Genomic DNA, 27,335 nt, shown 5'->3' with positions numbered 1-27,335 from the left:
GCACAGTGCTGGGCCGTGAATATATATTTCCCTTTAACATCTGTCTTTCCTTTTCACTGTGGTTTTTGTTACTAGACGTATTCTTATTAAAATAAACACAGCCCAGGAGAGGGGGCCTTGGGGGTCCTCGTGATGCATCGGGATCAGCGGGGAGGCCGGGATGGCTGGGGCTGCTTCGCGTGAAGGCGCTGGGTGGTTTGCAGGGAAGCAGGATCCATCCCGCTTCCCCGAGGGTCTCCTGGATGTCTCGGGGCAAAAATCAGCCCTGTAGAGGAAACACAGCGCTGTGCCGGTGTGCGCTGACCAGTCGCTGCGGGACAGTGATGCCTTTGGTGGGGCTGCCCTCTTCTCTCAAAGTTGTCACCCTTGTCCCCCAGGGCTGTGCACGGGGGAGCTCAGATGGCTCCCCTTCATTTGTTGCCGTTTATCTATAATTTAGCATGATTTTTAGTTATATTCTAATTGAGTTTCATGTGTCACAGCGTGTCTCAAACAGAAAATATAAATATTTAACAACCTCCACTGGTAATAAAGATTCACATTTGCCTCGTTCTGGTTCCCAGTACATGAATATTCTGTACCACACTCCGCGGGTATTAACTTCATTCAGATTTCTCCCCAGTTATGCAATATAACGGTAATGACAGATAGAAGCCAGATCTTAAAAAAAAAATTATAATCAAAACCAACAACAACAAACCAGTTTGATATCATTAACTCCCCTCCACTGGTTAGGGGAGCACTAATATGTTCCCTTTCATTGCCGGCTTCTCCATGCGTGCAAGTGCTGCGTGCCTGCTCCAGCAGTGCTGTGGGTGGGAGCTGCTCCAGTCCTACCAGTATGGGTGAGAACTGGGGCAGGAGAAGGGCAGGGACAGCTCTGGGGGCAGGAGACGTCTGACGCCCGGGTCTTGGAGGGCAAGGGCTGAACTGAGCCTGGTTTGGGCTGAAATAAAGCCAGGATTGTGTTCCTGCTGTGCTGCCGCTCGAGTGGGGATGCACGTGAGGTTGGACACAAGCTGAAGTATCACTGGTTCTTGCTGGGACCGGGTCAGGGCTGTCACAGCCAGGGACTTGGATGGTGAAAGGGGCCGGGGCCATGGTGGGAGGAAGCGGCGGGTGATTTTTTGGCTGGTGGCTGCTACCTGTGAGGATGAGCTGGGTCCGCCACAAGCTAGCGGGACCCGAGCACTTTGGGAGAGCGGCTCTCAGGGCAGGTCTTGGGACTTGTCGTGCTGGGGGTGACCGAGCGTCCCGGCCAGGTCCCGTGTGCCGGGGCTTGCCCAGGTCTGTCTCGGGGGAGATGAAGCTGTTTGGGCTACAGCTGTGTCCAGGCTTCCCACCGAAACAACTCCCAAACTGCCTTTTGTACCATTACGAACGTTTTAAGGCAGAGCGAGGCTTCTCGAGCATGTCAGCTCTGGCATTGCGGGAGCAGCAAGAAAGCGGAGGCAGGGAACAGGCTTCGATCCTGCCGGTGCCCTGCGCTTTGCTGTGGGGCTGCTGGTCCCTCAGCCCCACCTCTGTGTGGTGTGGGGGCTTGGGCTTTTCCTTGGGGAGCTCCCATGGGAAAGGCTGGAGCTGCGAGCTGCTCAAAGGCTGCCTTGCAATCGCCAAACCCACTCGGTACCCTGAGAAAAGGGAGGATGGGGACACATTGGGCTGGTACCAGCGTGCAGAGCACGAGCGGTGGCATGGGGCTGGCACCTGGTGTTTTGGGGCTTCGCAGCACTGCGCTCCCCTCTCCAGCTCCGCACTCGGTCCCTGGGCTCCCTGCACCCCGCAGGGCAGCCAGATCCCTGCCAGCTCTGCCCTTCTCCCACGCTGGCAGCCGTGACCTGTCGGATCTGGCTTCTCCGGCACCCGTGAATCTCGTTTCTGCCCTGTGTGGCTCCGGCCGTGTGTGCTCACGAGGGCTGGGCAGCCCCAAACCCCCGCTCTTCACCCTGTTCAAGCGATGACCCTCGCAGCCTGTGGTCCCACCGGCCACGTTAAAACCCCAGCGGCAAAGTGTTCGTGTTGCCTGGGGATTTGTTAAGGTAATGACGATTCCTGCCAGAGAAAGACCACAGACAGGCCGTGTGATTTAGCTAAAAGTTGTTAAACTGGCTAAAAGCACCCCAAGTGCCACCGACACCTCCCCAGCGGCACGGCGAGGAGCTGCCGGAGCCGGCGGGGACCACGCGGAGCAGCCGGCCCATGGCTCGCACCCGAGGCTCGCCGGAGCCGCCGTGCTCCTCTACCACCTCTCACGCCGCATCCCTCGCTCGCATCTTGCACGTCCACGTGCGCACGCCTTGCTCGCGCGCGGGCTCGCCGGCACGGCTCGCTGGGTGCTGTCTCTTGGCGGGGCTGGGCTCGACAGCGAGCTGTTGCCTGGGTTCCCGTATATCATGAAGATGTTGCAAGCTGCTGAAAATTCAAAGTGCTGTTTTAATTATGTGCTGTGAGGAAAGCAGCCTGGATCTTGGAAGGAGGCTAACGACGGGACTGCCAGGATATTTTCAGTGGCAGGAACCCAGAATCCATCCCTATGTATCTTTAAAAGGGAAAAATGTTAGGTTTGTCTATGAAATAATAACTAAGAACCTATAAACAATGACATCACCGTCCACCTCACTGCTGGGGAAGTGATTTAGAGACGCTTTGCCTGTGTGAAACAAGAACATCTGCTCTCTGCTGGAAAGAGGAGGAAGATCTCCTCATCAGCATTAAATTTAAATGAGCCAGTCCTCATTTGCACGCTTCTGCGATGCTCCGGCTCCTGCAAGAGGGTGATCTGGGAGCACGGGCTTCAGCGGGGGCTCAGCAAGCCATTTCTCCCTCCCTGGCTTTCTAAGAGTGTGAAAATCAGACTTTTCTATCCAAGAAGGCTCCCCTGGGTGTGGACTGACCCGTCGCAGCCCCACGAGCAGTCGGGTGGGATCGGGTCTCCCTCTGCCCCAGCACTTCGTGTTCAGCATCTCCTCCCGGCAGGGCCACCCGCACCCCGTCTCCCACGGGAGGGTGAGGGTGAAACGCACCCCTGTGTCCCCATGGGTGTGACAGAGAAGCCTGGTGCTCTTGGTGACTTAGAAATTGCTTTAGGGCTAAATGAGGCCGGGATGAGCCCACCCCAGTGGGTACCTGCCCACCCCAGCCTGAGGACCGCCGTGGCAGGTCTGTAGCACCCGCAGCCACCCGGCTGCCCTGCTCCCCATCACCCACCCACATTGCAAGCTGCCAGCAGGCTTTGGTGTGCTCCACATTATTTTTAATTATATTTTACTTTAAAGGGCCATTAATTACAAAGATTTCCCAACAGAGGCCTTAAGAAAAAAAAGGAAAAGGGAGAAAAAAGGCCCCTTCCTCATCAAAGGTTGTTGGAGGCGAGCTGGAATACGAATAATGATTGAGAGGGGCTTAAGCAGCATAGGAGCAAAGTTTGGGGTGCAGAAGGCAGCACTCAGGGGTGCCCCCAACTCATGGCCAAGCTTGCCCACGGGGGCAGAGCCCCCTCCCCGGAGGAAGGGCAGCCATCCCAGCCATCCCAGCCGGCAGCTGCCAGCTCAGGGCAGTGCTCGCCGCTGAGCTCCCACCTGAGTCCCGCTGCGCTCGGTGGGATGGAGGGCACGAGCTCTTGCTCGTGACCCAGCATCCCGCTGGCTTGGCAGCGTCTGTCCTCCCTCTGCAGACCCCAGGTTAAAGCCCCGCTCTCCCTCCCATCCTGACCCCTCTCCTCCTGGTCCCCCAAAGGCTGTTTCTCCCTCCCCCTGCCCTCGCTGCTATTTATTGCTCCTTGGGAAAACAGAAGACATTTATGCCATGTCAGTCAGTCCTTGCCATCAGCGCCATGTGCTCATTTAATATTCATTTATTTTAAGACCATTTGGGTCATTTTCTCCCCTGCTGGCAGGGGAAGCCGCTGTTTTGGGACAGGGGAAGGGGTGCGGAGGGTGCAGTGGCCCCCCAGACCTGCCACCCGGGGCTGGGAGACAGCATCAACCTCTTTGGGGTGGGATGGTGACCCCCCCCCCCCCCCCTCCCCACAGCAGCCCAGCCCTTGCAAGGGGGTTTAATAAGTTTGACCTCCACAACATGGGGCTGTCGCAGCCTGGTCACTGTACCCCAGGGGAGGTGGCTGGAAAACCTTTATTAGAGCAAATTTTAGTGAATCCTTTTTATATGGACCAAGACGTGGTTTGCTCATGCCTGGCCACCAGCAGCACCAAGAGCTGCCGTCCTCTCCATGACCTCTCCTCCTCCCACGTCCACCTTTTCTTAATTAGTCCTTGTTCAGCAGGTGCCAATCACTGCTCCAGCTCCTGCCTTCCCCTCCCTGCCAGGCCCCCAGGCAGAAGGTTGTTTGAGGGTGCTGGTGCAGCAGCTCTGGGGTGAAGGTGTCCTCTGGCTGGAGCTCCTGAGTGCTCAGGTAAGAACCCAAGTGAGAATTGTCCTGTTGAGACCTTTTGTTGCTGTTGTGTACTTTGTGCTGGGGCAGGGGAGGTGGAGATGCCCTTGGGTGGCTGTGGCTGCCGTGGGTTCCTGGATGGAGATAAGGGGGTTGGCTTTTCTTGAGCCTGGAGTCGCTTGGGGGGGGCAGTGAGGTGACTTGTTGATGTGCTGCGGTTGCTCAGAAGGTTTCTCTTTCCTTGTGAAACTGTGCATGCTGTAAGCAAGGTCTCGGTGCCCTGATCCCTGCCAAGCCCAGGGCTGTGCTCCGCAGCCCATCCTCTGCCTGCTGCGATCCGGGTGTTTGCGTGGCTCTGCCCTTCCCCTTGCCTGATCTCTCAGCTTTGTTGTTTTTTTGGCACCTTGTACCCTTCCTTCCTGGGGCCATCCTGAGCTGTGGCGATGCCTTCCTGAGCTCCCTGGGATGCTGGAAGTGCTTGTAGCAGTGCTGGGGACCAAGGCGGGCACGCTGTGGAGCACCACGCGATGCTCACCAGCATCCCGGTGCTCGGCCGAGCTCGCAGCAGCAGCGTTGCTTGGGGATCCAGGGCCCGGCAACAAGCGTCTCATTTCCCTCTTGTCTCTTCCTGTCAGACAAGATTTGAAGATTCAATTAGAGTGGGAGCCGCTGATAGCAGCGGTGCTGGCGTGCTGCTCGCGCCCCGCGCTCGCGCTGCATGGGAACCAGATGAAAGCTGAAAGCGATGCAGGGGGGATGGGGAGAGGAGGGTATTGGAAAGGGAGGCTTTTTGCTAGCCTGGGAGAAAAAGGCAAGAAATGCAGATTTGGAGGGGGTTGAGGGATGGTTGGAGGCTTGGGGATATGTGCTCCAGCCTCCGGAGCAGCAGAGCGGTTCCCACTCAGGAGAGGGGATCCCAGGGCAGCACTGGGCTGGGGAGACCAGCTCCAAAATCCCTCTGTGCGTGTTTGGTGGGGTGAGGCTGGGCATCGGGGCAGGGCTTGCTCGCCCAAAATCTCATCCTACAGAGTCGGGTCTCCAGGGCAGCGGTGAGAGCGAGCCAGGAGCGGGGCTGGCTCTCGGCACCAGAGGGGAGAACAAGGCAAAGCCTCCCAAGTGCATCCGATGGGGAGCTGCCTCGACCAAGCAGCAGACGGCTGGATTTCAGTTGAGGATTTTTTTGTTTTCCCCCTTTCTGAAGGCTGCCTCTCCCTTAAACTGTGCTTCATTTTGCACTAACGCTTCAGAGAGACGTAGAGCCCATCTGAGTCCTTTGCTGCAATGCTGCAGCCTTTGGTGCGAAGCCTCGTGGCTGCTTGGCCGGGCACGGGGACAAGGACAGGCTCCAGTCGGAGCCATGGTAAATTCAAGAGGGTACTGGATAGGGTCAACATCCAGTGTGGCGCTGGGTCCCTGCCTCCCATCTGGGGGAGCTGTCTTTGTGAGGCTGATGGACCTTTGCACATTTTGAAGGTCAGAGCCAGGATCTGGCCACTAAAACACCCAATCTGCCTGACCAAGATTGTCTTGAAAGGACAATTCCTTTCCCTCTCAATGTCTTCTGGAGGTAATAGCAGTTGTTAAGGAAAAAGAAATTTTTTTAAGGATGGGAGAGCAGACAGATTTTTATTATAAATTACATTTTTACTATAAATTGTATTCTGAGCCCCAGAGCTGAAACGTGGGCTCAGCTCAGCTCTTGCCAAGTCAGGAGGATCAGCTGCACTGGTGCTACAGCCCCAGGCGGCTCAGCCCTTGCGGATGTAGCAGTTCCCAAAACTTGGGCCATACTCAGGCATGGATTGATTGTGTACCAAAAAGTCAAGGTGCAAACATTGATCATGTAGGAAGGTGCTGGTCATCAGCCAAAAATAAGCATTCCCCAGCCTAAATTATTAATTCCTTTCTGCACACCAAACGGATTGTGCTGGTCGTGTACATCCCCACTGCACAGTGGTTCTGCTTCGTGCCGTAGTATATTTTCCCTCCAACTACTTGTCTGGCTCTTCACTTAATAAAGATTGAGAGAGACAATAAAAACATTCATTAAAGAGGAAAAAAATAAAAGATGAAGCCCTGCTTGTAGCCTCTAGCAGTTGGTTTCATTAAGCAATTGCTTCTCCCAAACCCTCCACAGTGGCTCCCAGTGCCAGTACCCAGCCCTGGGATTTGGGGATGCAGCACTGGACTGGGAAGCCCTGAGATGCTTGGGGTGAAGGCCATGGCTGTGGCACCAACGAGATAACTGAGGAGGGCAAGAAACTGCCTGGGTGATGAGAAAGGGAATTAGCAAAATAAGCTCTTGGGGGAAAGCAGCTGTTTGGATGGGGTTATGCAGGGTTAAGCCGTTATCTTGTGCTGTGTCGAACCTGAGGCTGGTCTCCTGCTCCTCCCAGGTCGTTAGCTGCTGTCCTAAGAAGCAAATTGCTAAAATCATTAGTCTGGGGCTCTTCCAGCTGTGGGCACTGAGGGATGGGAGCAGCCTGGGGGGCTGTGCTAAGGCTGGGGGGAGGAGGGGGGGCACTGGAGAGGGAGCAAGGGCTGCGTGGGGCTGGGTTTGGTGGGAAGAGGCAGGAGCAGAGGGAAGCAGGGGTGGGCAGAGGGGTCTCTGGCGTCTCTGCTATAGCTGTGTCGGCTGAAATACAGTGAACGGCGTTTCTCGGGAGGTTAATTCACTGATGGGGGCAGCCAGGAGCCCCCATGCATGGCAAGGGCTCCGGCCCCACGACACTGAGTGTCACTGGTGGGGTGGGGGAGCAGGGATAGAGTGGGCCTGGTGCCATCAAAGTGCTCTTCAACAACACTCGAGTCTGTAAATTGGTCGTGGGAGGCCTGCTCTGCCCTCAAACTGTGACATCCGAAATGAAATATGTGTTTTCTCTCCCGTTCCAAGGCATGAGAAGAGCTTTGGATCTTGTTGCGATTTATCACTCAGCCCTAAGCCAGATGCCTATATGGGTTCAATCTATAGCTCCCAGAACTGATAGAAATATTATCCCATCTTATTAAAATCACCCACAGCTACTGCAGCTGTATGTCAACAGCAAAACAAATAGCGACTAGTTCCCATCGGATTGGAGCCTCTCCGTTGAGGCTGTCTTCAATCCGCCTCCAGCTAAAATGGTTACAGATGTAGGCTTTTCCCATTACAGCACAGTGCAGCTCCTGTACAGCCGACTCCAAATCCCATTACCACGCAAGAACTGTCTTTGGTGAGCATCGGCTCGGCTAAAGCTTCCTCGCTGACGTGAAACGTTGCTCATGATGCTTTTCCTAGAAGTACCACGAAGAAAGAGAGTGCAGGGTTGTGCTCCCCTGCAAGAGTCCTGAAATGGTGGGGGGCAGCTCTGCTGCAGGGGGGAGAGGAGAGCAAGAGGACTGTGCTGGGACGAAAGCAGCGCTGCTTCCTCTTCTTCTTCCTCATCCTCGGGTGGCACAGCTCCTGTCTCTGTCGGGGGTCTGCTGAGTAATTTAGGGGGTATCGCATCTGCTGTTGGAGGCATAACTGATGTTGCAGTGCATGACCTCCGTCCCTCCCACCCCTCCAAAACCACCACAGCCCTAAAATTCCTGCTGCCACCCGAGCTGTCCCTGGCTCACCCCCATCCCTCTCTCCTGTGCTATCTTTGGTATAATTAGGAGGCCAGGACTGTGCATGTAAGGTGAATGTGACCTCATTAGTTTCTTACACTGTATTAAAATTTCTTCTCATTTACATCCCCAATCCCTAAATGTGCAGCTCTTGTATCTGGGATTACGTTCTGCTGCTTTCCATCCTTCTCACCAAGGCTCCAGGCCAGAGCTGGGTTCCCTCTCCTCAACTGATCCCTCCACTTCCATCTCAAAGCCACCCCCCATGTGTTTCAGGAAGACAAATTCCTGGTTTACCCTAGGCAGGTGGGAAAGGCTCTCCGGGGAGATGCCCTGGGCTAGGGTAGCACCAGGGTGCTCCTGGTTTAACTTCTCTCCCCACTCGAGGAGAGACAGCAGAGCTCTGGATGCTCCCTCCGCTCCGCTGCCGGCTGAGACGGGGAATGACAAACACCCCGGCCAGGCTGTGACAGGCTCCGTGCTCTCTTCCCTCTGAGATCCACAACCAAGATCACTCTTCCCTAGCAAAAGCATCATCCTATCTGTGTTTGCCAATGCTAAAATCCTGCTAGACTGGTGGTGCTGGCTTGATCCTCCTGATGTTCAGGTGCTTCATTTTAAACTTAGAGGATATAGGGCTCTGTTGAGCCTTTCTTTTTTTCCTGTTTTAGTTGGAGGGAGAGCGTTCTTTGAGACGGGAAGGTTTGCATCGCGTCTCCTGTGTGATGTTGGATCCCTTTATAGGGCAGGTATCTTCTAAAGCAAAATGTTTTCAATTCTCACGACGAGCATAATTCTCAAAAATGTATGCAATAAACAAAACGAGCCAAATGTAATTAAAATGGAGACAGCATATAATCTGGTAACCCACTTAGAGGCTCAAAGCTTCAGCTTTTAAAAAAATGTTTGCTCCAAATCCATTTAAATAAACAGACCGACACACAAAGGCTCTCTGTACATTATCAGGATACAAAGAGAATCGGATCAAAAGCAGCTGTGGCCAGGCTGTACATATGTAGCGAGGAAATTGCTTGATCTAAGACTGCACCTTGCACATGCAAATGTGTTTGTGGACCTTTCCGTGAATTGCATTTGTACAACAGCCGAGCTGTCGGGCTACTGGGCTGTGCTCTGCCAGGGGAGCAAAGGCTGGGGTGTCTCCCACCGCAGGAGCCTTTGCTGGGGAAGCGAGGGAGCTCCTGGCGTGTCGGTATGTCTGCTTGCTTTGGCAGGAGTGGAGAGAGGCCGAAGAACTAGCCGAGCTTTGCCCTCTCCATGAGTACAGATGCTGTATCCGGAGGGGGGAAATCACTCAGAAACCTGGGAAAGAAATGGGAGTCACTGTCCTTAGCATCTGTGTGGTGGGCTCTCCGCTCGTCTGGTGTCACGTGCGCCACGTGCCGTCACACTTGCGTCCTCCTGGGCTTGCAGGAGGGTCTCCTGGCCATGCGTGGGGGGGCTGTGGGGTTTGTATCTTCTCCTCTGCCTGGGCACGGTCTCTCCCAGTTCTGCAGCAGAGCCCGGCTGGCCTTGAAGTTTTGCCAACAGCCATGTGATTTGTCTCAGGTTGGACAGCACAGGCTGTGAATCCAAGATCAAGTGTGCTCCCAGGCCAGCAGGATTCAGCCCAGAGAAGGCATTTTGGGTCAGACAAGAGCATCTTCCTATTGCTCTTGCAGGTGATTTTGAGCTAGCTGGAGCTCTCGGGAAGGGGGTGCTCATATACATATATATATGATGTGGGAGGCTACCGCGGAAAGGTGAGAAAGCTGTTTCTAAAGCGGCAAGAAATCTTAAGCTTTTAAAAACAGGGCCTTGGCTCAGCCTGTGGGGCTGTCTGTGCTCATAATGAGCGATGCCTGCAGAAAATCCTTTCCTCTGGCCCTGCTGAAAGAAGGTCCCTGGCTTGCGCCGTGGCGGGGAGCACCCAGCGTGGCGTGCCCCTCGCTCGGGGCCGTGTCCCGTCCCCCCCCCCCCGGCCCCGGGGGATGCTTGCGGCGAGGTCCCCGCCGTCGGGGCCGGTTCCCGTCGCGGCCGGGAGTTGCACCGGCAGAGGGAGCTCCGGCCGCGTCCTCCGAGCGGGGGGGACCGGGGGTACCCGCTGCTCCCACGGTTGGGGGGTGGCGGGTCGTGTGTCCTTCTCCCTCCCCCTCCTTCCCACTCGGGGCCCCGCTGGCCGGGATCGTACCCCCTGCCCAGCCCAGGGGCGACCTGCTCCAGGCGGGGGTGGCCCCTCGCAAAGAGCGGGGGGGGGGGGGGGGGGGGCACCTTCGCCGAGCCCAGCAGCGCTGTCTCCGCTCGCAAGCGGTGGGGGACACGGCGGGGGGAAGCCGCCCGGTGCCCTGCAGCAGGGTGAGGATCTCGGGTAGGACTCGCCGGCGTAGCAGCGAGGAGCGGAGCCGCGGCGCTCGGGGGGGGGGGGGGGGCCGCTGAATCCCGAGCTACCGGGGGCTGCAGCTGGCGTACGCCTTTCCCTCCCGGTACCGGCTGCTGCTGCCCTCGGCATCTCGGCCCCGGTGGGCCTCCCTCGCAGGAGGGGGCCGAGTCCCCCGGCAGGAGGGGCCGAGCCGGGTCGGTCTCCCCCTGCCCCATCATCTCCCCCCGCCCCATCATTTTTTTCCCCCTCCTCCCCCCTTGCCGTTCACCGGCTTCCCCCTCTCCCGGTGCTGCAGTGGGTCCCAGCGGGGGCTGCCTCTGCCGAACGCAGCGCAGGGCTTCCCCGCAGCCCCGTCTCCAGCGCTCGGCGCTGCAGGTCCTCCTTCCCCCCCCTCTCCATCCCCGGCAAGGGGTGACCCCCCGGCGGGCAGCCCCGGGCGGGTGCGCCCCGTCCAGCCCGGGGGACCGTGCCTGCCCGTCCAGCTGTGCTCCCCGGACGGACAGCGCCGACAGCCAATGGGGAAAGGCGGAGGGGCCGGGAACGAGCTCCTATTGGCGGCGGGGGGAGGAGGAGCCGGGACTTGAAGTTGGAGTGAGGGATCCAGCTGTGCGGAGCGCTCGGCTCGGCGCGGCCGCCCGCGGGAGCATCCTCCGCCCGGCCGGCCCCGGGCAGCACCCCCCGCCCCCGGCCCGGGCAGATGTTGGGGGGGCGCGGAGGGGGCAGGCAGAGCCGCTAAGGCGGCCCGCCCCGCGGGTGGGGGCCAGCACCGGCAGCGGGGGGCCGCCCCGCCGCCGCCGCCGCCTTCCCCTTGCCCGCGGCTCGCCCGGCTCGGGCCCCCGGAGGCACGGCGAGGAGGAGCTACGGAGCCCGCAGACGGCAGGGCAGGGCGAGGGGGGCGGCCCGGTCCCCGGCCCCGGCGGGGGGCGAGGCAGCGGCTCGCCCGGCCATGCCACCCCGGCGCTGAAGCCGCCCCGCCGCAGCCCCCAGCCCCCCGGCCCCGCCATGGCCGCGCCTCGTTAGGCGCCCCCCCCTCCCCCGGCTCGCCCCGTGTCGTCCCGGCTCCCCCCCCCTCCCCGGGGCCGCCGGCCGGAGGATGGACGAGGATGGACCGCGAGCAGCCGAGGAGGAGCCGGAGCCGGGCAGAGCCAAGACTTTCATCCGCCTTAATGACCTGTCCGGGGCCGGGGGCCGCCCGGGGCCGGGGGACAGGGAGGCGGGCAGCGGTGATTCGGAGGCGGAGGCGCTGCCCTACCCGGCGTTGGCCCCCGTCGTCTTCTTCTACCTGAGCCAGGAGAGCCGGCCGCGGAGCTGGTGCCTCCGGCTGGTCTGTAACCCGTATCCTTTGCAGGTGTTCGGCGGCGAGGTAAGCCCCGCGGCCCCCCCCGTTCTACCCCCGGAGCGGCGGGCATCTCCCGGCTGGAGCCCGCTGGGTGCTGGGGAAGGAGCCGGGGTTTGGGGGGACCCATCACCCTCCGTTGCCCCGGGTTTGGGGGGGGGGGGAACGCGGGCGGTGCTCTCCCCCCTCCCCGCTGCCCGGCCGGGAAGTTTTCCGGGCTGCTGGAGGGGGCTCGGGGCTCCCCACTCCCGGCCGCCCCGCCGCGATGCCCCGGTTCCCGCAGGCTCCGCCGCGCCGCTTCACCGGGAGTCGAAGCGGGAGCCCCGGGTGGCCCTTCGAGCCCCGGGGATCGGCCGGCCTCCCGTGTCCCCGCTCCCCCCGGCACACCGAGGGAGCCGAACCCCAGCCTGCCCCCCCCCTTGCAGAACCATTCTCCTCCCTGACCCCGTTTCTCACCAGTTTTAGGCTCCCCGGTCCCTTCCCAGAAGGTTTTAAGGGGGGGTGCAATCTGGGGGGAGGCAGTGGTGCTGGGGGTTTGGTTTGCTGCCCGGCTCTAGGGTCCCTAAATAATTCACAGCATGCGAGGCTGGCTGAAGGGCCCTCTCTCTGCAGTGTCCTGGGGGATGCTCCTTGCTTGGAGGGGTCTGGGCCAAGCGGGGATTACGGTCCCCGGGGTGTGCATCAGCCAAGGGCTGCCGCTTGCCAGGTCCTGGGGTGAGCCGTGACCCCACAAAGGTGTCTGGTCTCCTTCCAAACTCCCTGTCTGCTCCAGCGCAGGCTCTGTGTCTGAGCTGCTTCAGTCAAGTTTAAGCTTTCAAAAGAAGAGGGGGGGAAAAAAAAAAGAAATAGAAAAGACAATAGAAAAATTGCTTCTTGCCATGGTCTTGGTGCTTTTAAAGCCTCCCCTGGAGTTGAGTTGCAACCAGCACACTGTTTGTAGCATTGCAAGTGTTTTACCATCCCCAAACTTCAGTTCCATTTATTATTTGCAGAAACAAAAACCCGAAATGAAATAAAGCGAAGCGATGTGGCTTCCAGTAGGGGCTGGTGTGGGAGAGGCAGCCGCTGCCCGGCTGAGCGGCAAGTTACCGGGTCCGAGCCGCTCTGCCTGTGCAAAAGGCAGGCGAGTATGTATGGGCAGCAAACCCACATCTGGAGTGGGAGAGGCTGTGCGGTAGCAGGGAGGACATGTTACATGGTGTAGAGGGCCAGAATATCCTGTGCGAGTCCTCCTCTGCTCCTGGTGTGCGGGAACTGTTAGGAATTACATTTTGGCTGAGGTCGGTGTGCCCAGGAAGAGCGGCAAGGGTCTGCCAGAGTTGCGAATATTGTTTTACTTGAGCTTCAGCAATAATTTATCTGATAAACAGGCTGCCTTCTTTCCTAAAATGTCCCCCAGGAGGGGAAAAACAAGATTTCTTTTCCCAGTCATGAATACTCCTGGCAGTTTCCCCCCAAATCTCTTTCACACCAGCTGAACAGTTCAAAGCTGCATTTATTTAAGCATCTTAGGAAATCTTGCAACTTTGTGAAGCCTTCTGTTTTGGGAAGAAATACTAACGACAGGCTGCAAGTCAGTGTGTTCTTGTTGCCTACTATGACTAATATTAATTTATGATTGCTGGCTTAAATATGTTTTCAAGTCTTTTTTTTTTTTTTCATTTTCCTTACTAATGATGCTGTTTTGAAGCAGGTGTTAACACCTGCATGTTCTTAGTTGTTTTCAGTAAAATCCCCCACCCCGATAATGGCTTGAAATGCGTATTCTCCTCTGTGGATGCACATACAAGCAGATTAACTTTTGTCCTTGGAAAATTAGTGGTATTGTGGGCACCTGCAAGCTCTGCTGCGAGCAGGGGATGAGCATTAGGTGCAGCCCTGCAAGCTGGGATTTTCCTTGTCGCTAATTTTTCACTCATTACTGACACAGAAAGGCGCTTTCTGGGAGCCCCCGGGGCCACAGGGGACGATGCTGTGGGTCTCCGAGTCGTGTGTCTGCATGCGGCTGTTTGTTTTCAGGGTCACTGACCCAGAATTGGGGGAGTTTATTTAAAAACAACACAAAAAAAGCAGTTCAGCCTGCAGATGAGAGGAAGGCAGTGGCCAGCTTGGCACCCACACTGCGTCCCATTGCTTGCTGGGCCGTTCAGCAGAGCAGCATCTTGCTTGTCCCTTCGGCTCTCTGCAGCCCGAGTGCCGGAGCTGAGCCATTGCTTGTTTATATTTATTACTTTTATTTTTTCCCTTTAGCGTGGTGGGCCAGTAAAGTGGCCCTTCTCAGGCCGTAATCTTCTAGGAATCATGCTCTGGTGCTAAAACCGTATAATCACGTCGCTGGAAAGTCTTTGTTGCCACCAGCTGCCCTGGAGAGGAGTGACAGCGCTTGGGCTCACGTGGCTGGTGAATCCTGCCCCGGTCCCTGGGGGTTTGGGGCTTTCACTGGCTTCTGCCACTCTCTTGGGTGGTTTTTACCCTTCCATGCGTGAGGCTGGCTGCCCGTGAAGAAATTGGATGGGAAGGCTCTTGTTTGAGCTGTGCCTGTGGAGGTGCATGGCTTGCTGGCTTGGCAAAGCGGGTCTGCGGTGTGCTAATCTGGCTGATAAACTTTGCTGCTGACGAGGTGTCGGGAGGAGGTGCTGGAGCTGCTCCTGCACCTGCAGCTCCCTCGCCTGCCCCGGGAAGGGCAGCTTGTGCCCCTGGGATGCAGATGGAGCTCCTGGGATGCTGCTCTCCATCCCTGTTCGGGAAGCTTGTGTGACTGTAGTAGCCAAGGCTGGGATGCGGGCTTAGGGGGAGCGTGGCGGTTGATGTGCCGAGTGTCCAGCAAGGACGCAAAGTCCTGTCGAGGTGGTTTGTTGGTCTTTTCTACTGTGTTTCCAGTCAGAGCATCCTCTGCCTGAGCCAAGGAGGCTTCTCCCTTGCTGTCTGGAGCAGAGTCGGGTGGACCTGTGCTGCTCTCCCCCTCCTCCTCTCCCTTAGGACTAGAAAGAGGTCATGAAGCTTGTCCTGATCCAGAAATACTCCAGCACCTGAAATCTTGGGTTTTTAACCCTAAAACTGTATCAGCCCTGCCAAGCTGTCCTCCCCCTCCACTCCATCGTGGTCTTTGAGCAAAAACCTCTCTGGGTGCTGCAAGGACCCGGGAGGCATGAGGCTGGTTTCCCACCCGCATGTTCCCGTTGGCTCTGGGATGAAAGGCTCTGCCCTGGGTGAGGACCACCTGGGTCAAAAGAGAAGGAGCAGGAGCGTGGGTGGGACGTGTTAAATGGTCACAGCGAAGGACCCACGGACTCGGGGTTGGGAAGGACTGCGGTGACAGGCGGGGTGTCCTGGTGTGCGTGCTGGCAAGGCAGTGAGAGGAGAAGCTGGCATTTCTGAGGAGGGGGGAGAAAAGAGGAGGCAAGCTGGTTACTTGACTTTCACTTATAAAATAAAAGCACCATGAAGGCTGGGAGGATGAAAGGCTGTAGCGGGGTCTGTGCCAGGCAGCTTCTCTGATCAGAGACAAGAAACGAGGCTATTTCTTGAGAGTTACGGAGTGATTGAAGAGCGGGGATGGAGAAAGTGGGGAGGATGCTACGGCTTGGTGTTAAGAGCTCTGAATAGGAAAATAACAGTGTAACTGAAAGGGCCTGTGATCTCTATTGTAGTACTGAAATCTGCCTCTTCCCCCGCGCAGTGTCTGCCTGCAGAGCGCTGCTGCCTGGAGAGCAGCACGCCGGCAATGGGGGGGCTGCAAAAAGCTGCTGAAATGTGCTGTTCTGGGGAGACACCCCCAAATTGGTTGAAATCCCATCTTTTCGTCCCGGTTCGGAGGGTGAAAGGCAGCCCCGTGAATGCCCTCGCCGGGGAGGGTGGGTTTGGATGGCGCTGGGAGGAGTGCTCCCGTCTCGCCTGGCTGCTCCCGCGCACGGTCCTCAGGATTTGGGTTTCAAAAATGGCTTTAGGAAAGAAACGCATCTCTGATCCGGTCACGGCAACCAGCCCTGCCTTCTGCCTTTGGTCTGCAATAAAAACCCAGAGGGCTCTTCCAGCAGCCGCCTCGCACGGCTCCGCTCGCTTCCCATTAGCGAGAGGTGGATGATCAAAGGCTCGGTCCTGGGGAGCTGCCGAGTGCCCCCAGCTCTCGTTGAAAGTCGGCAGAGCTGCAGATGGCCGGCGGCCTCCAGGAGCGGGCCCGGAGCCCTCGGGGCCTCATGCCAAGGCATAGCTGAGGTCTGCGCCGGGCTGGCTCACGGGACGGCTGGAGCCGCCGGGCTGGAGCTCGGTGCATCGTGGAAGGCAGCGCTGGCCCCACCGAGGGGGCCGGTCAGCCCTCGCCCGTCGAGCTCGCTTCGAGCCCCGTGGGTCCTTGTGCCGGCACCGCTCTGCATCGGCCTGGCTGGATCCGGCTCTCCTGGAGGGACACGTCTGTGCGTCCGTCTGCACCGGGGCAAGGAGCCTCCTGCTTGGTGGGGATGAGAACGGAACCCGCTGAGCTGTACTGCGGTTTGGGCTTCCCAACCCCTGCGGTGCCTCCCAAAGCGTTCCCATGGGGATGCCCACGGTGCGAGCAGAACCCCCGACACCTCCGTGGGTGCTCGGGGTCCTCGTCCCCTCCTCGGCTGTGCCAGCTCATGGGGAGAGCCGGGCGCTGCACGTGCTGCTCTTTGAAGGGTTCAGCTGTAGCACAGGGGTAAAAATATAATTATTTTTTTTTTTTTAGTTATCAGAAGGGTGTGTTTTGAGGGGAGAGCACACGCAGTGTCCTTTAAAGTTCAGTGCATCTGTTCTAACATCACTTTTGGGTTGAACAAAGCAAGATGCTTTGTTTTGAGAGGTTGGACCTGAAAGGGATCTTGGTTTGATTTCAAGACCCTGCAAAGGAGTCAGAATCCGTTTGCTTCACTTGCATCTGATCCACCCCAGCGCACCTGAACTTGTTTCTCTCCCATGACCTGGTTCACCAGCCGGCACCTCCTGCCCCTCCCCGGGCAGAAGGAAACGCTGCTGCTGCGGCCGAGCCTCCGCCAGCTCCATGCCCCTTCCCCGGCTCCTGGGGGGAAATGAGAAGGATGACTTGCCTGGCTGGGGGGGGGTCCCACAGCCCCTTGGCCCCCCCAGCCAGGATGGAGCATCCTGCTGCTCCCCGGGGCAGACGCTGGCGCATCCCTGAGCTCCCACCAGCTCCCGCGCGAGGATCTCGGAGGGAAGCGGGACCCATTGCCTTTTAGCAAGGGCTGCGCGAGGGTGCGGCGGTTCTTTCCCTCCTTCCAAGGGACAAATAACTGCAAACCCTCTCTCTTCCCTGCTGATCGCAAACCCTTCGGGAGCTCGGCAGGAGTATTCACCTCCCGGAGCTGGGGGCAGCGGCCAGCATCCCTCTCCTTGCTGCCTCCCCAGCAGAGCCGGGAGCCCCTCGATCCTAATCTCGGTAACGCATCTCCCAGGGATCTCCGGACCCGGCCATCGCCCGGCCGTGCCAGCAGCAGGGCGCATCCTTTGCTCCCTGCGTGTGTGTTTTTTAAGGAGATTCTTCTGCGAATTCCCTCGTCCAGGCTGTTGTGTCACATCTGGAAGTTTGTGTAGGAGTTTATCCAAGCGCTGGAGTACAGCGCAGCTTTTTCTCATTTAAAAATCATAGGCTGGCATTTTGAAGCGGGCTGGGGGGGGCGGGGAGGGAAGGGGAGAGGGAAGCTGTCTGCCAAAAAGGAGACTGGAGCAGAGGAATCGTAATGACTTCCAGAAGTTTTCTTTCTTTCTTCCTTTCTTGCTTTCCCTCCCTCTCTCCCGGCGTGCAGACAAAAGGCTCGGCCTCATGCGGTTCACGGTTATGTCATCCTGGCGTGGGGAGCCCCGGCCGGGAGGGGTGGCCCCGTCCTGCCCGGGGACCCTACTCTGCTCGGGGACAAGCTCTGCTTTGGCTTCTTGTAGGAAATCCGGAACAAGGGCTCCCACGCGGGTTTGGGGGGGAGGCCCATCTCCGGAGACCTGCTTTTCATTTGGGGCCAGGAGCCGAGGCAGGGTGGCTGGGAGGGGATCGCAGCCTCTTCCCCAGCCCCTCGTGCCCAGGACCGGGGGGCTCAGATAGGTGGGCGGTAATTCAGGATAGTGCCAGACCACCCCAGCCGCCGCTCATCTATGGGGCCGACGTGTCTCCCGGCTGATCGGGCGGACTCGTTGCTCTCGACTTGATCGGCTTTTGTGCTCTCTTCCCCCGTTCAGTAGCGCTGGGTGTTGGAGCCAGTTTGGAAATGCCCGGGATTTTATGATGCATAGAAAATTTTCTGCTTTCTTCTCCCCCCACACCCCCTGCAGATGTTTTGGCGTCGTGCTGAAAAAATGCTTTTTTTCCCATTTTTTTGCTTTAAACTCTGTTTCACTTTTTTTCCGTGCAGAAAAGACCAAGTTTTTGATTGCCCCAAGTTCCCTGCCCAGGTCTCTCTTAGCTTTCCTTTTCTTTTTCTACTGTTTTGCTGGAAGGGAGAAAACCTTTGGCCAAATGAACCTCCCCGATGGCTTTTTCATTTGGATCATGAAATCCTTTTCCCTTGGAAGAGGAGCCCCGGGGGGAGCCTTTGCCCCCGGCAGCTTTGCTGGCTGCCGCGGATGGGGAGGAGGGTCGGGGGGAGCGGGGCCGTCCGTGGGGAACCGGGGAAGGAGCATCCGGAGTCAGGTTGGGGAGGGCTTTGAAGCTTCGCTGTGGTTTGGAGGGGGTTGAATTTCCTAGTTAATTAGGAGGCCTAAGTGTTTCTGGGCTTGTTATGAGGCCAGATCGTGGCTTTCCCTTCCCCGGCGCCTTGGCTCTCCGCTGAGTGACCTAGATGTGAAATATTCCCTTTGGTTGGTGATGCACGCGGAGGTTTCCCCCAACCTGGGTTTGTTTGGCTTTGGCTTTCGCCAGCCTTGGCCTCTCACCCAGGAATCTGGCCTGGTGCTAAGAAATAAAAAATAAAAAAAAAAAATAAAAAAAAAAAAAAGGAGGAAATTCTCATGGTTTTATATAACGGAGTGAGTAACGACCGATCGTGCTTTGGGATACTCTCACATCTGCTTCCTACCAAAGCCCCAGCAAAGAGGCTTTGAGCAGATGGAAAAAGCACATTTTTCAGCCTGAATATTTGCCGAGAGAAACTTTCAGGCTCGATCTCCGTGATGACTGCCATGGCGCTGGTTACTGCCTTACGGGAAATGGGCTGTCGGGGTGCCAGGAACAGAATCGCGTGCTCGAGGTGCAGCACGGCCGGGCAGGTCCCGGTGTGAGCCCCAAGCCGGGGCCATGCACACGTGTGTGGGACCGGGATGTGCCCGTGACTCAACCCTCAGAAGTTCACCAGTTAGTCACAAGTGGATGGAAATTGTCTATTGGTTTGGCTCCTGTGCCTGAAACGTGGTTTTGGCTGGGATTTTTAACGTGTTTCCTAGGCGGAAGGGACTGGCTGTCGTTTGGTGGTTTGGGTTTTTTTGTCACTCGTGTCCTCCCGGCTTTCTCTCTCCCTCTGCTGGGATGTGAAGCCCAGGGGTGAGGGCAGAGGGGGGTGAAAATGGGAAGAAAATGCTAAAGCAGGTGATGGGTGAGAGCTGGGAGCTTGGCACAGACGAGCTTATAAAGAAAAGGGGATTTATTTACTGTAATCCAGATGCTAGCCCCACACTTACAGGGTTCCTGATGCAAAGCATCCTTACATTTATCTCTAATTTGGGTCTCTTCCAAGAGATTTCCCCCAGTGCATCCACCGAACCAGCCTCGAGATGCTTCCTAACCCTGAGGCTGATGGCAAACCCGCAGCCGGCGGCAGCGGAGCGGGTGAGGGGATTCACCGGGATTCACCCACCTTGGCAGCCCGACCGCCCCGGGGGGGTTTATGCCTTCAGGATTTCCTGTGATTCATAACTTAATCAGGTCAGGTTTAGCACTCCCTCCTCCTACGGCGTTATTGACTGCCTCTGCGCGCTCCCGAGATGCTGGTGGCGGAAAGCAGCCCAAGGCAGAGCCCTCCTCTGCCCAGATGGCGGACAGGACTTGTTAATGATTTGTTAATTCAATTAGAAAGTGCTCGTTAACCCATGGCAAGGCTGAAGCTCCCTTCTGGAGGGCAGGGCTCGCCCCCATGCCTGTGACTCCCTCTGCCAAAACATTTATTTGGTGTTAAGCTGCCAGCCACGCTATGCAAATATAGATGTTAATCATGAATAAGGTTCATTTTTAGCTCTGGGTTGAGACGAGACTTGGGAGGAACCCGGCTCTGGGGGGGTGGCGGGGAGCGCTGCCGTGGTGGGGTGCACAGCCCCCGGGGCTGGGTTGGCCGGATCCTGCGGGAGGGAGCGAACGTCTCGGCTCCCGCTCAGCCCCGGGGTCTGTAGGAATAAAATGTTCCTTCTGCTGCGGATTGAATAAGGCTTTCAAGTGCATTTGATGGGCTGCACTTTAACCAGCCTCCTCCGCGTCGGCGTTAGCTGCTAATAGCATGAAACCTGGGTCGGGGCTGGTGGTCCCCATGCCTGCGTTAGATGCAGAGTATCTTTAATTCAGGAACCATCGTGTCTAGATAGCCTGGCTGTAGCAATTCTACCTTAACGGGAGAAAACGGAAACCCCAGTAAGAATGATAAATAACGGGGCCCTGATGCTCCATTGAATTAATGCTTATTTGGGCAGACAGGGAGGAGAGGAATTAAATTAATATCTGACTTGTAACTGCTACTGTATGCGGTTATTGACTTATCTTGCTTTGGAGGACCATAAATATGTCTTGGGATATACCCCTGAGACCATAATCTGCTCGGGGTCGCAGTGCAGGTCTGTCTCTGATGCTCCTTCAGAGACTCATCCTGACTTCTGGGGTCAAAAATCCAAATTCCTCTGACAAAGGACCCAGCCACGTGCGGAGGGGAATGTGTTTGCACTTTACTGCGAGCGTACAGCATAAATCTTGAAGGCCTCTGCCTCGCATAAATCACTTTATTGTTTGTAATCCCCCAGCCGGCTCAGCGCTGGAGGGCGCGGAGCCCGATTCGACTCGGGGGAGAGGCGCGGGTGAAGCTCCTCGGCTCTGGAGTTCGGACGGATTGCAGCTGGAGCCTCGTATTCTTGTCCGCTCCCTTTTTCCCCCGTGCCTGGGATTTTGTCCCCCTTAGGCAGTTGTCTGGGGGTTGAGGATGGCTTGGTGAGGTAAGCCGGGGAGTCTCAGCGCACCCCTCGATAGCCCTGGCCAAGGGGTTGGGGTATCTGTGAGCCTGCGGAGAGGAGCGATATCTTCTCTTTCAGCCCTCGATGCTGCGCGGATGCTCCGGTCTGGATGACCCAGTGGAAGTGATGCCGATCCCGGACACCCCAGCAATGCCGGCCGTGGGGCTGGCGTGGGGAATTTTGCAGCTCGACATTCCTCGTGCTGGGGCAGGTGGGCTTCTCTGTGTCCTGGGCCTGTTGTACCCGTGTGATGTGGGTGCCCACGGGGTCAGCAGCTTGGGAAACTCGTGGTTTGGTGACGGCGTAGGCTAGGCTGACCTGTCGTCGTCCCCTTTCTCGTGAGGCTGGAGCAAGCGCTGGGGTGGCTGAGCCGTGGCAGTCTGTCCTTCTTCCAGCTAAGGCGGGTATTTCCTTCCCACCTCGGGCTCTGTTTCGTGTAGGGATAACTCATTGCCTACGTGACTCTCCTTATGGCAGCGTGTGTTGACCCCATTCTCTGGCACAGCCCGTGTTAGCCGAGGAGCCTTGGGCCAGGCGAGCGGTGCTCCGAGCCCCCACCCCTGCTCCTCCCTGCCCCTCGCCCATTGCTCCAGGCACTGGTGCATCCCTTTGCCTGGGTTAGGCATTGCTCCGGTGAGGGTATTTGTTAGGATGCTTCTATTTTCCCCTGCCGGCCCATCCCTTAGGATGGAGCACGTCTTGTCCCCTCTGGCAGCCCGTTCCCCAAGCTCTGCCTTTCCCCTCCAGCCCCGGCCACCAAAGCTCATCTCCCGTGGGAGCAATTTCCCCTGCCGTGGGCAAATGGAAGCCCCTTCTTCTTCAGAAACCGCTTGTGGCAGCAGCACCGGGGAATCCTGTCTTTTACCAGGCTGGAAAACAGCGGAGGAGCCCAAGGCCAGCGTGGGGTACCCACAGCGAGGGTGGAGACGCTTCTTCCTTCGTCTCAGTAAATGGGCTCTGGCTCCTCCAGCAGCGGATGTTCAAACCTCGCAGCTGGGTTTTGGGCTTGGCTTTTGCTGGGTTTTGTTTTCTCTTTTCTCGTAGCCCCATGAAACTGGGTTGTCTCAGCTCTGGGAGCGCAGAGGGTTGGGCAAGCGGCGGTCAAGCTGCAAATCTGGTGGTGAATTGGGGGATAAAAGGATGCACAGAAAGCGCTTTGCTGTGCCTCCTCCTCCCCTCCCCCAGATCCCCTCCTTTCAATTGCTGAATACCTTGATTTTTTCCACCTCTTTTTTTTTTTTTTTTTTTTTTTTTTTTACTATTGCCTGGGTTTTGCATCGGGGGCAGGATGGAGGTTGGGGGGGGGAGTGTGTGTGCGCGATGAAGCTATTCGAGGAGTTGTGATCTCTGCATTTCATTTTGCAGTTCAGCTGGAAAGATCTCGTTTCCAAATACACCCACACACAGGCACAGCAAGAGAGAAAGCAGGCGAGGGAGCTGCTCAAGGGGGATGGGGCTGCGCAGGGGAGGGCTGGGGGCCTTTCCCTGCATTTGGTGAATCCTATTTGGAGTGGTCCATAGCCTTTACCTGGGCACAGGCGATGGTACCCTCTTCCTCAACCCTATATCTGAAGGCCATGCAGGTGCTTGGCTGCACCCATGGGTGCCCGGCTGCTTTAGTCCAGAGCAAAGGGGGAGCGGGAAGAGCAAGGGTCCCTGAGCAGAGCCCTTGCCCCGAGCCTGGCAGCGGCCTCGAGAGCTCCGGGGGACTCCAGGGCAGTTTGTAGGGTTGCACACGGTGTGTGTGTACGTACACACGTACCCACCGTGGGCTGAGCAGGGCCCAGGGCATGGCAGCACGGTGGTGAGATGTGCTTTTGCAATGGAAGAAAAGCAAACGCACAGAAAAGAGTCACAAAACTCCTCTCCCGGTGACCTTCAAGCCAAAGTCATCTTGTTTCCAAGGATGAGCCGGTGCTGGAGTGGCTCTTTTAGCCTGTAACTCCCCATCCGCACCCTTTCCCTCCGGCACTTTCCTTGCCTGCTGGCTCCTGACTCCAGTTCTGGGTTTCTGGAGGAGCTGATGGTGGTGCGGATGCATCCTGCGTCCCCCAGCGCTGGGAGGGATGGGGTCAGCAGAAAGCAAATAAACCTTCATCCTGGTGGGCATCTGGGTGTGCAGCAGCAGGTAAACACGAGGGGCTGGCTGAGAAGCCGAGCGGATGGGTACTCGGTGGTGGCGGAAGGTTTTGGAGAGACACCTCAGCCTGCCCGGGCTGCGAGCCGACGGCAAGCTCACCTCTTGCCAGGGGGCTTGTGGGGTCACCTGCCCGAGCCCCCGCATCTGGGGCCTTCCCTGACTTTTGGGCTGTGGAGCAGTTTGGGGTGCTGGGGTGTGCGGGGGAGCACCCCCTCCTGTGCAGGGTGCTGCCGTGGGTGCTCGCGTCCCCCCCAGCTCCCCTCTGGGCGCCTTGGGTGGATGCTGGTGGCACAGGGCTGCGCTCGAGCCCCGCGCACAGACTCTTCCCGTCGTCGCTTCGGGGTCAGCGCGTGATTTTTTTTTTTTTTTTTTCCATCGCTCCGAAGAGGCTGAGCTCATACAACAATATTCCCCGGGCCAACGCCGCTCCTTTTTGAAGTTCCTTGTTTTGGTATTCCTCAAACTTCGTATCCTCAGGCACGAAACACAACACCCCTTGGCACCGGAGGCTTTTCCCCAACGCCGCGGCTTTGGTTATCCCCAGCATCCTGCTGCCTGGTGAAACCGCTGCCCCATCCCCAAGCTGCTGACAGATGCCATCCCCTCCCGAACTCACCGCAAGTCTTAAATGGTGGTAAAATAGGATCCTCCGGCCACCTCGGCACGCTGCAGCGTGCTGCCCGGGCTGGTGGGGGAAAGGCAGCCACCAAAGCGCGCTCCTGGCAGTGTTTGTCTTAGCCGGGGCTCTGCCAAGCAGTGAAAATGCCAGAGCAGTGAGTTTATCCCACGGTGTTTTGATTTGTGGTCGTGGTGGAAGTCGGGTCAGGAGTAAATGTGGAGGATGCGGCAGAAAAAAGCAATTTTGAGATGGTCACAAAAACATCTCGTGGTGCTCGAAGTTGGGATTTTTCCTCCCCCCGCTGCTGGCCGCGCTGGCTGTGAGGTGAAGTTTATGGGAGAAATAGCAGCGGTTCCGGGAAATATTTTGCCTAGCTCGTATTGTTGAATTTTATTTTCTTTTTCTGGCAGCGGATGAAGGAAGCGGGAACACAAACAGCTTGGCCGGTGGGTTGTTGGTCCAGAAATCAGCCTGGCCAGCAAAAGGCTGCTTTCGGCGGGGAGAGAAAATACTCGAAAGCGGACAGGATTTTTCATCGCTTTCGTTCCTCTCTCTTTCCATCCCCTCTCCTGGCTGGCTCTTAGGATGCTATTAAATGGGGGTCGAATGCATCTAAAGGCAGAGACTGTTAAGGCAAGGATGTGCATTGATGCTCCTGGCCTCCTGTGCATTCTTGCTGATTAAAATCTTAAATTCTTCCATTTTTGACAAGATTTGGGGTTTCTGTGCTGAGCCGGAAAGTCTCTATGGCAACAGCTAAAGGCAACTTTTATCCCTAACCCTTTTTTTCTTGCAGAGGGGGAAGAGCATGGGTCCACGATGCTGGGGCACCGATAACTATTTGAACCCCCCCTAATATTTGGGGTAATGAGTGCTGGGAGAGGGATGGGACCAGTTAAACTGAAATACAGAATTGCTTTGTGCCCATGAACCCATGGGGCTAGGACAAGCTCTGCCCCGGCTGGGACCCTCTCCCCTCTGCCAATAAAGGCAAAGTCAAAAATTTTTTGACTGTGGGAGAGAGCGAGGTCACATCCATCCCTGCATCCATCCCCCTGTTCATCCCTGCATCCATCCTGCCCCAAGGCCGGGGGTTTCCCACTCAGGTTTGTCGTGTCCAGAGGAGTTTGGAGCCGTTCTCGGAGCACAACTGCGGCAGCATTTCAAGATGCAATTAAAACCCTAACCTTTCAGGAAAAGTCTTGCAGCATGTAATAGAAAGGAAACCAGCTGGGCTGGATTGAAACATAATGGGTTTTGGGAGTAATTTTTGGAATCCTATACTGTAGGTCTTTCTAGAAAGATACTATACAATTTAATAACATGTTATATTCCTATATGTTATATTTAATCATCCTATAGTATTGTGTAGGAGGAATCTAATTTTCCACTACAGGGTAATATACCTTTCTATAGGTTTTCAGTTGTGGGTTTTTTTCGTGCAATGGAGTTAAATGAAAAATTATATCCTTCCTAGAAAATCTAACAAAATGATGAGAAAATAATACCTTTAATTTATTTAATAAAGCAAGTAAGTATTTTCCATAGGGGGTTTATATGGCCTCATAAACCCCCACTTTGAGCTTGTTAGGGAAGTGGTTTGCAATCAGATAGAGATGGGTTCAGACGCTGTCCTGGCCAGGCAGTGCGGGGGCTCTGCAGCGGTGGCCTTGGCCTATCTAAAGGGGGGAAAAAATAAAATAAAATAAAAGCCAGGACTTTCTTGCATCTCTGTTTCCCCTCCTGGAATGCAATTAGAGAGAAGGCGGAGTGGCTGGTTCAGGGCTGTGAGCTGGGCCGAGGTGTGAAGCCGCACTTGGGAGCTGCTGGGAGCGGAGTGAGGCTGGAGGTCGGATCCTGCGTCGGGGTCCTGGGGGCTGGTAGCCCAGGTGTCTGCAGGGGCTGGAGAAGGGACAAGGAGCTCTCTGCACTTGGAGAAATGGGGTTTGGAAGTAGCAGGCAGGGGCTGTACTGCACTGTGTGGCTGAGGAGGAGGAGGGAAGGGCTGAAAATCTGGCTACGGAGATGGCAAATGAACTTCTGGGCCATTGCTGTGCTGGTCCTTAGTGAGTAACTGAGCAGCTCTGTGGGCTCGGATGGTCCCACGGCAGCCTGTTCTGCTCAGCACCTTGTTCAGGATCAGACTCACATTGCCGGGACGGCTGCAGCCACGCGAAGCACGCGTGGGGGAACATGAAAAGCTGTCGCCTGTAGCGAAGTGGGGTGTCTAATCCCAGGTAAATCCCAGCCTCAGGATCTGAAAGTGGGGTGTCTAATCCCAGGTAAATCCCAGCCTCAGGATCTGATTTGTTTAGCTTCAGTTCCCTGTGGGGAAGTCCAGGTTAGGGCTATCTGCAAGACCTCGGGGTGGACGATGCTCTTATATTTATTTTTGCGGCGCTGCCTTGTCTGTAAGGGCTGAGTCCTGTTGTGGTTTTTTTGCCTGGTAACGTGTGGTTTTGGTCATACAGTCATCTCTGAGGCGGGGCAAAGATGTATCCTCTGTGCTGTGCTGTTGGGAGGTATAACAAGGTTTGATGGGCAGATGGCAACGGCAGCCCTTCTGTGTGCTCACCTTGGGGGGTTAGGCTCTCTCTGTCAACTGTAACCCCCCCAGTAAATCCCCATTGCTGGGACGCTCTGCTTAGTTATGGGCAAGGGCATGCGGTGGCCTGGGGTGTGATGCTGTTCTCCGTGGGAAAACATGGGGCTGGGCTCCCCCTTTACCTTCGCTCGGAGGTGCCCATCACCGTGGCCTCGGGGACCTGCATGGTGCTGGGGGACCTGCGTGGCCGCGGCCCCCACCGGGCTCCCAGGGAGCTGGTGGCATCCCGGAGAGAGACCCAGGGGAAGCTGGTGGCCCTGGTCCTTGGAGGTCCCCAGAGGACAAGCGCCTTTTAATAGCCATGGCAACTAATAAGCCCTGCGTGGTGACATCCCTGCCGTCTCCATGGTAACGGACCGAACATCACATAGCAACATGTGCCTCACGTACCCATGGAAACGGGCCGGGTAGTTTTTTAGCATCGTTGCGTTCAATCTCCGCTCTGGGGGGTGGTAAGGGGGGGGTTTATCCCGAGATGACCCCACCACTGCGGGGAGGGGGGGCTCGGGGCCGGCCGGACCCCAGGGGCTTCACGGGAATCGGGCTTGTAACGGGATTTGGGGGTTCTGCTCAGTGGGATGTTCCCAGGCTGATGAAGATGGGGAAGGTGCAAGCTGCCCAGGGTTGGTTTTTTGTTTGGTTTTTGTTTTGGTTTGTTTTTTTCCACAAGGGCAGCAGGTCTTGAGGGGGAAAAATGATTTGAATTAATTGTCCGACGGGCTTTGGGTTGCTGAAGGGGGAGAAAAATAAGAGGTGCTCGGGGCTGGAGGGTTGGAAACTACCTCGCCGCAGTCAAAATGGTTTGCAGGCGCTCGCAGGCTGGTTTTTCTTGCCATGTCTGGGGTCACCTCGTCCTCCATCTCCCGAGCTGGCGTTTTCCAAGCTGCCAAAATGGGGCGTAGGGGCTGGGAATGTCACTCCTCGATGGGCAGCATCCAGCAAGGGGGAGGCAGCAGGGCACACACTGGCTCTCCCCGCAGCCTCCTGCAGTGGCTTGCTCGGCACCTTATTAACTAGCCCTAGCTGTTACAGGTTAATTAGGATTTGTAGCTGTCGGGTGCGAGGGGTCTGCCGGGGCTATGCCACAGCGTGGCAAGGCCATGCAAGCT

At 56.9% G+C, this 27,335-nt stretch overlaps 1 protein-coding gene across 1 annotated transcript in view; it reads left to right on the top strand.

Moving 5' to 3' along the window:
• Nucleotides 1-11,231: 11,231 nt before the first annotated feature.
• Nucleotides 11,232-27,335, top strand: part of CACNA1G (calcium voltage-gated channel subunit alpha1 G) — a 152,183-nt gene continuing 136,079 nt past the window's right edge. The window contains exon 1 of the mRNA XM_075044450.1: nt 11,232-11,693. Within this exon, the coding sequence (XP_074900551.1) occupies nt 11,452-11,693 (242 nt within the window). The 5' untranslated portion in view covers nt 11,232-11,451. The remainder of the gene's footprint in view (nt 11,694-27,335) is intronic.

This window comes from Buteo buteo, chromosome 13 (genome assembly GCF_964188355.1).
Source record: "Buteo buteo chromosome 13, bButBut1.hap1.1, whole genome shotgun sequence".
Taxonomy (NCBI): domain Eukaryota; kingdom Metazoa; phylum Chordata; class Aves; order Accipitriformes; family Accipitridae; genus Buteo; species Buteo buteo.
Note: the sequence above shows the minus strand (reverse complement) of the source record. Positions and strands in the feature narration are given on the sequence as shown.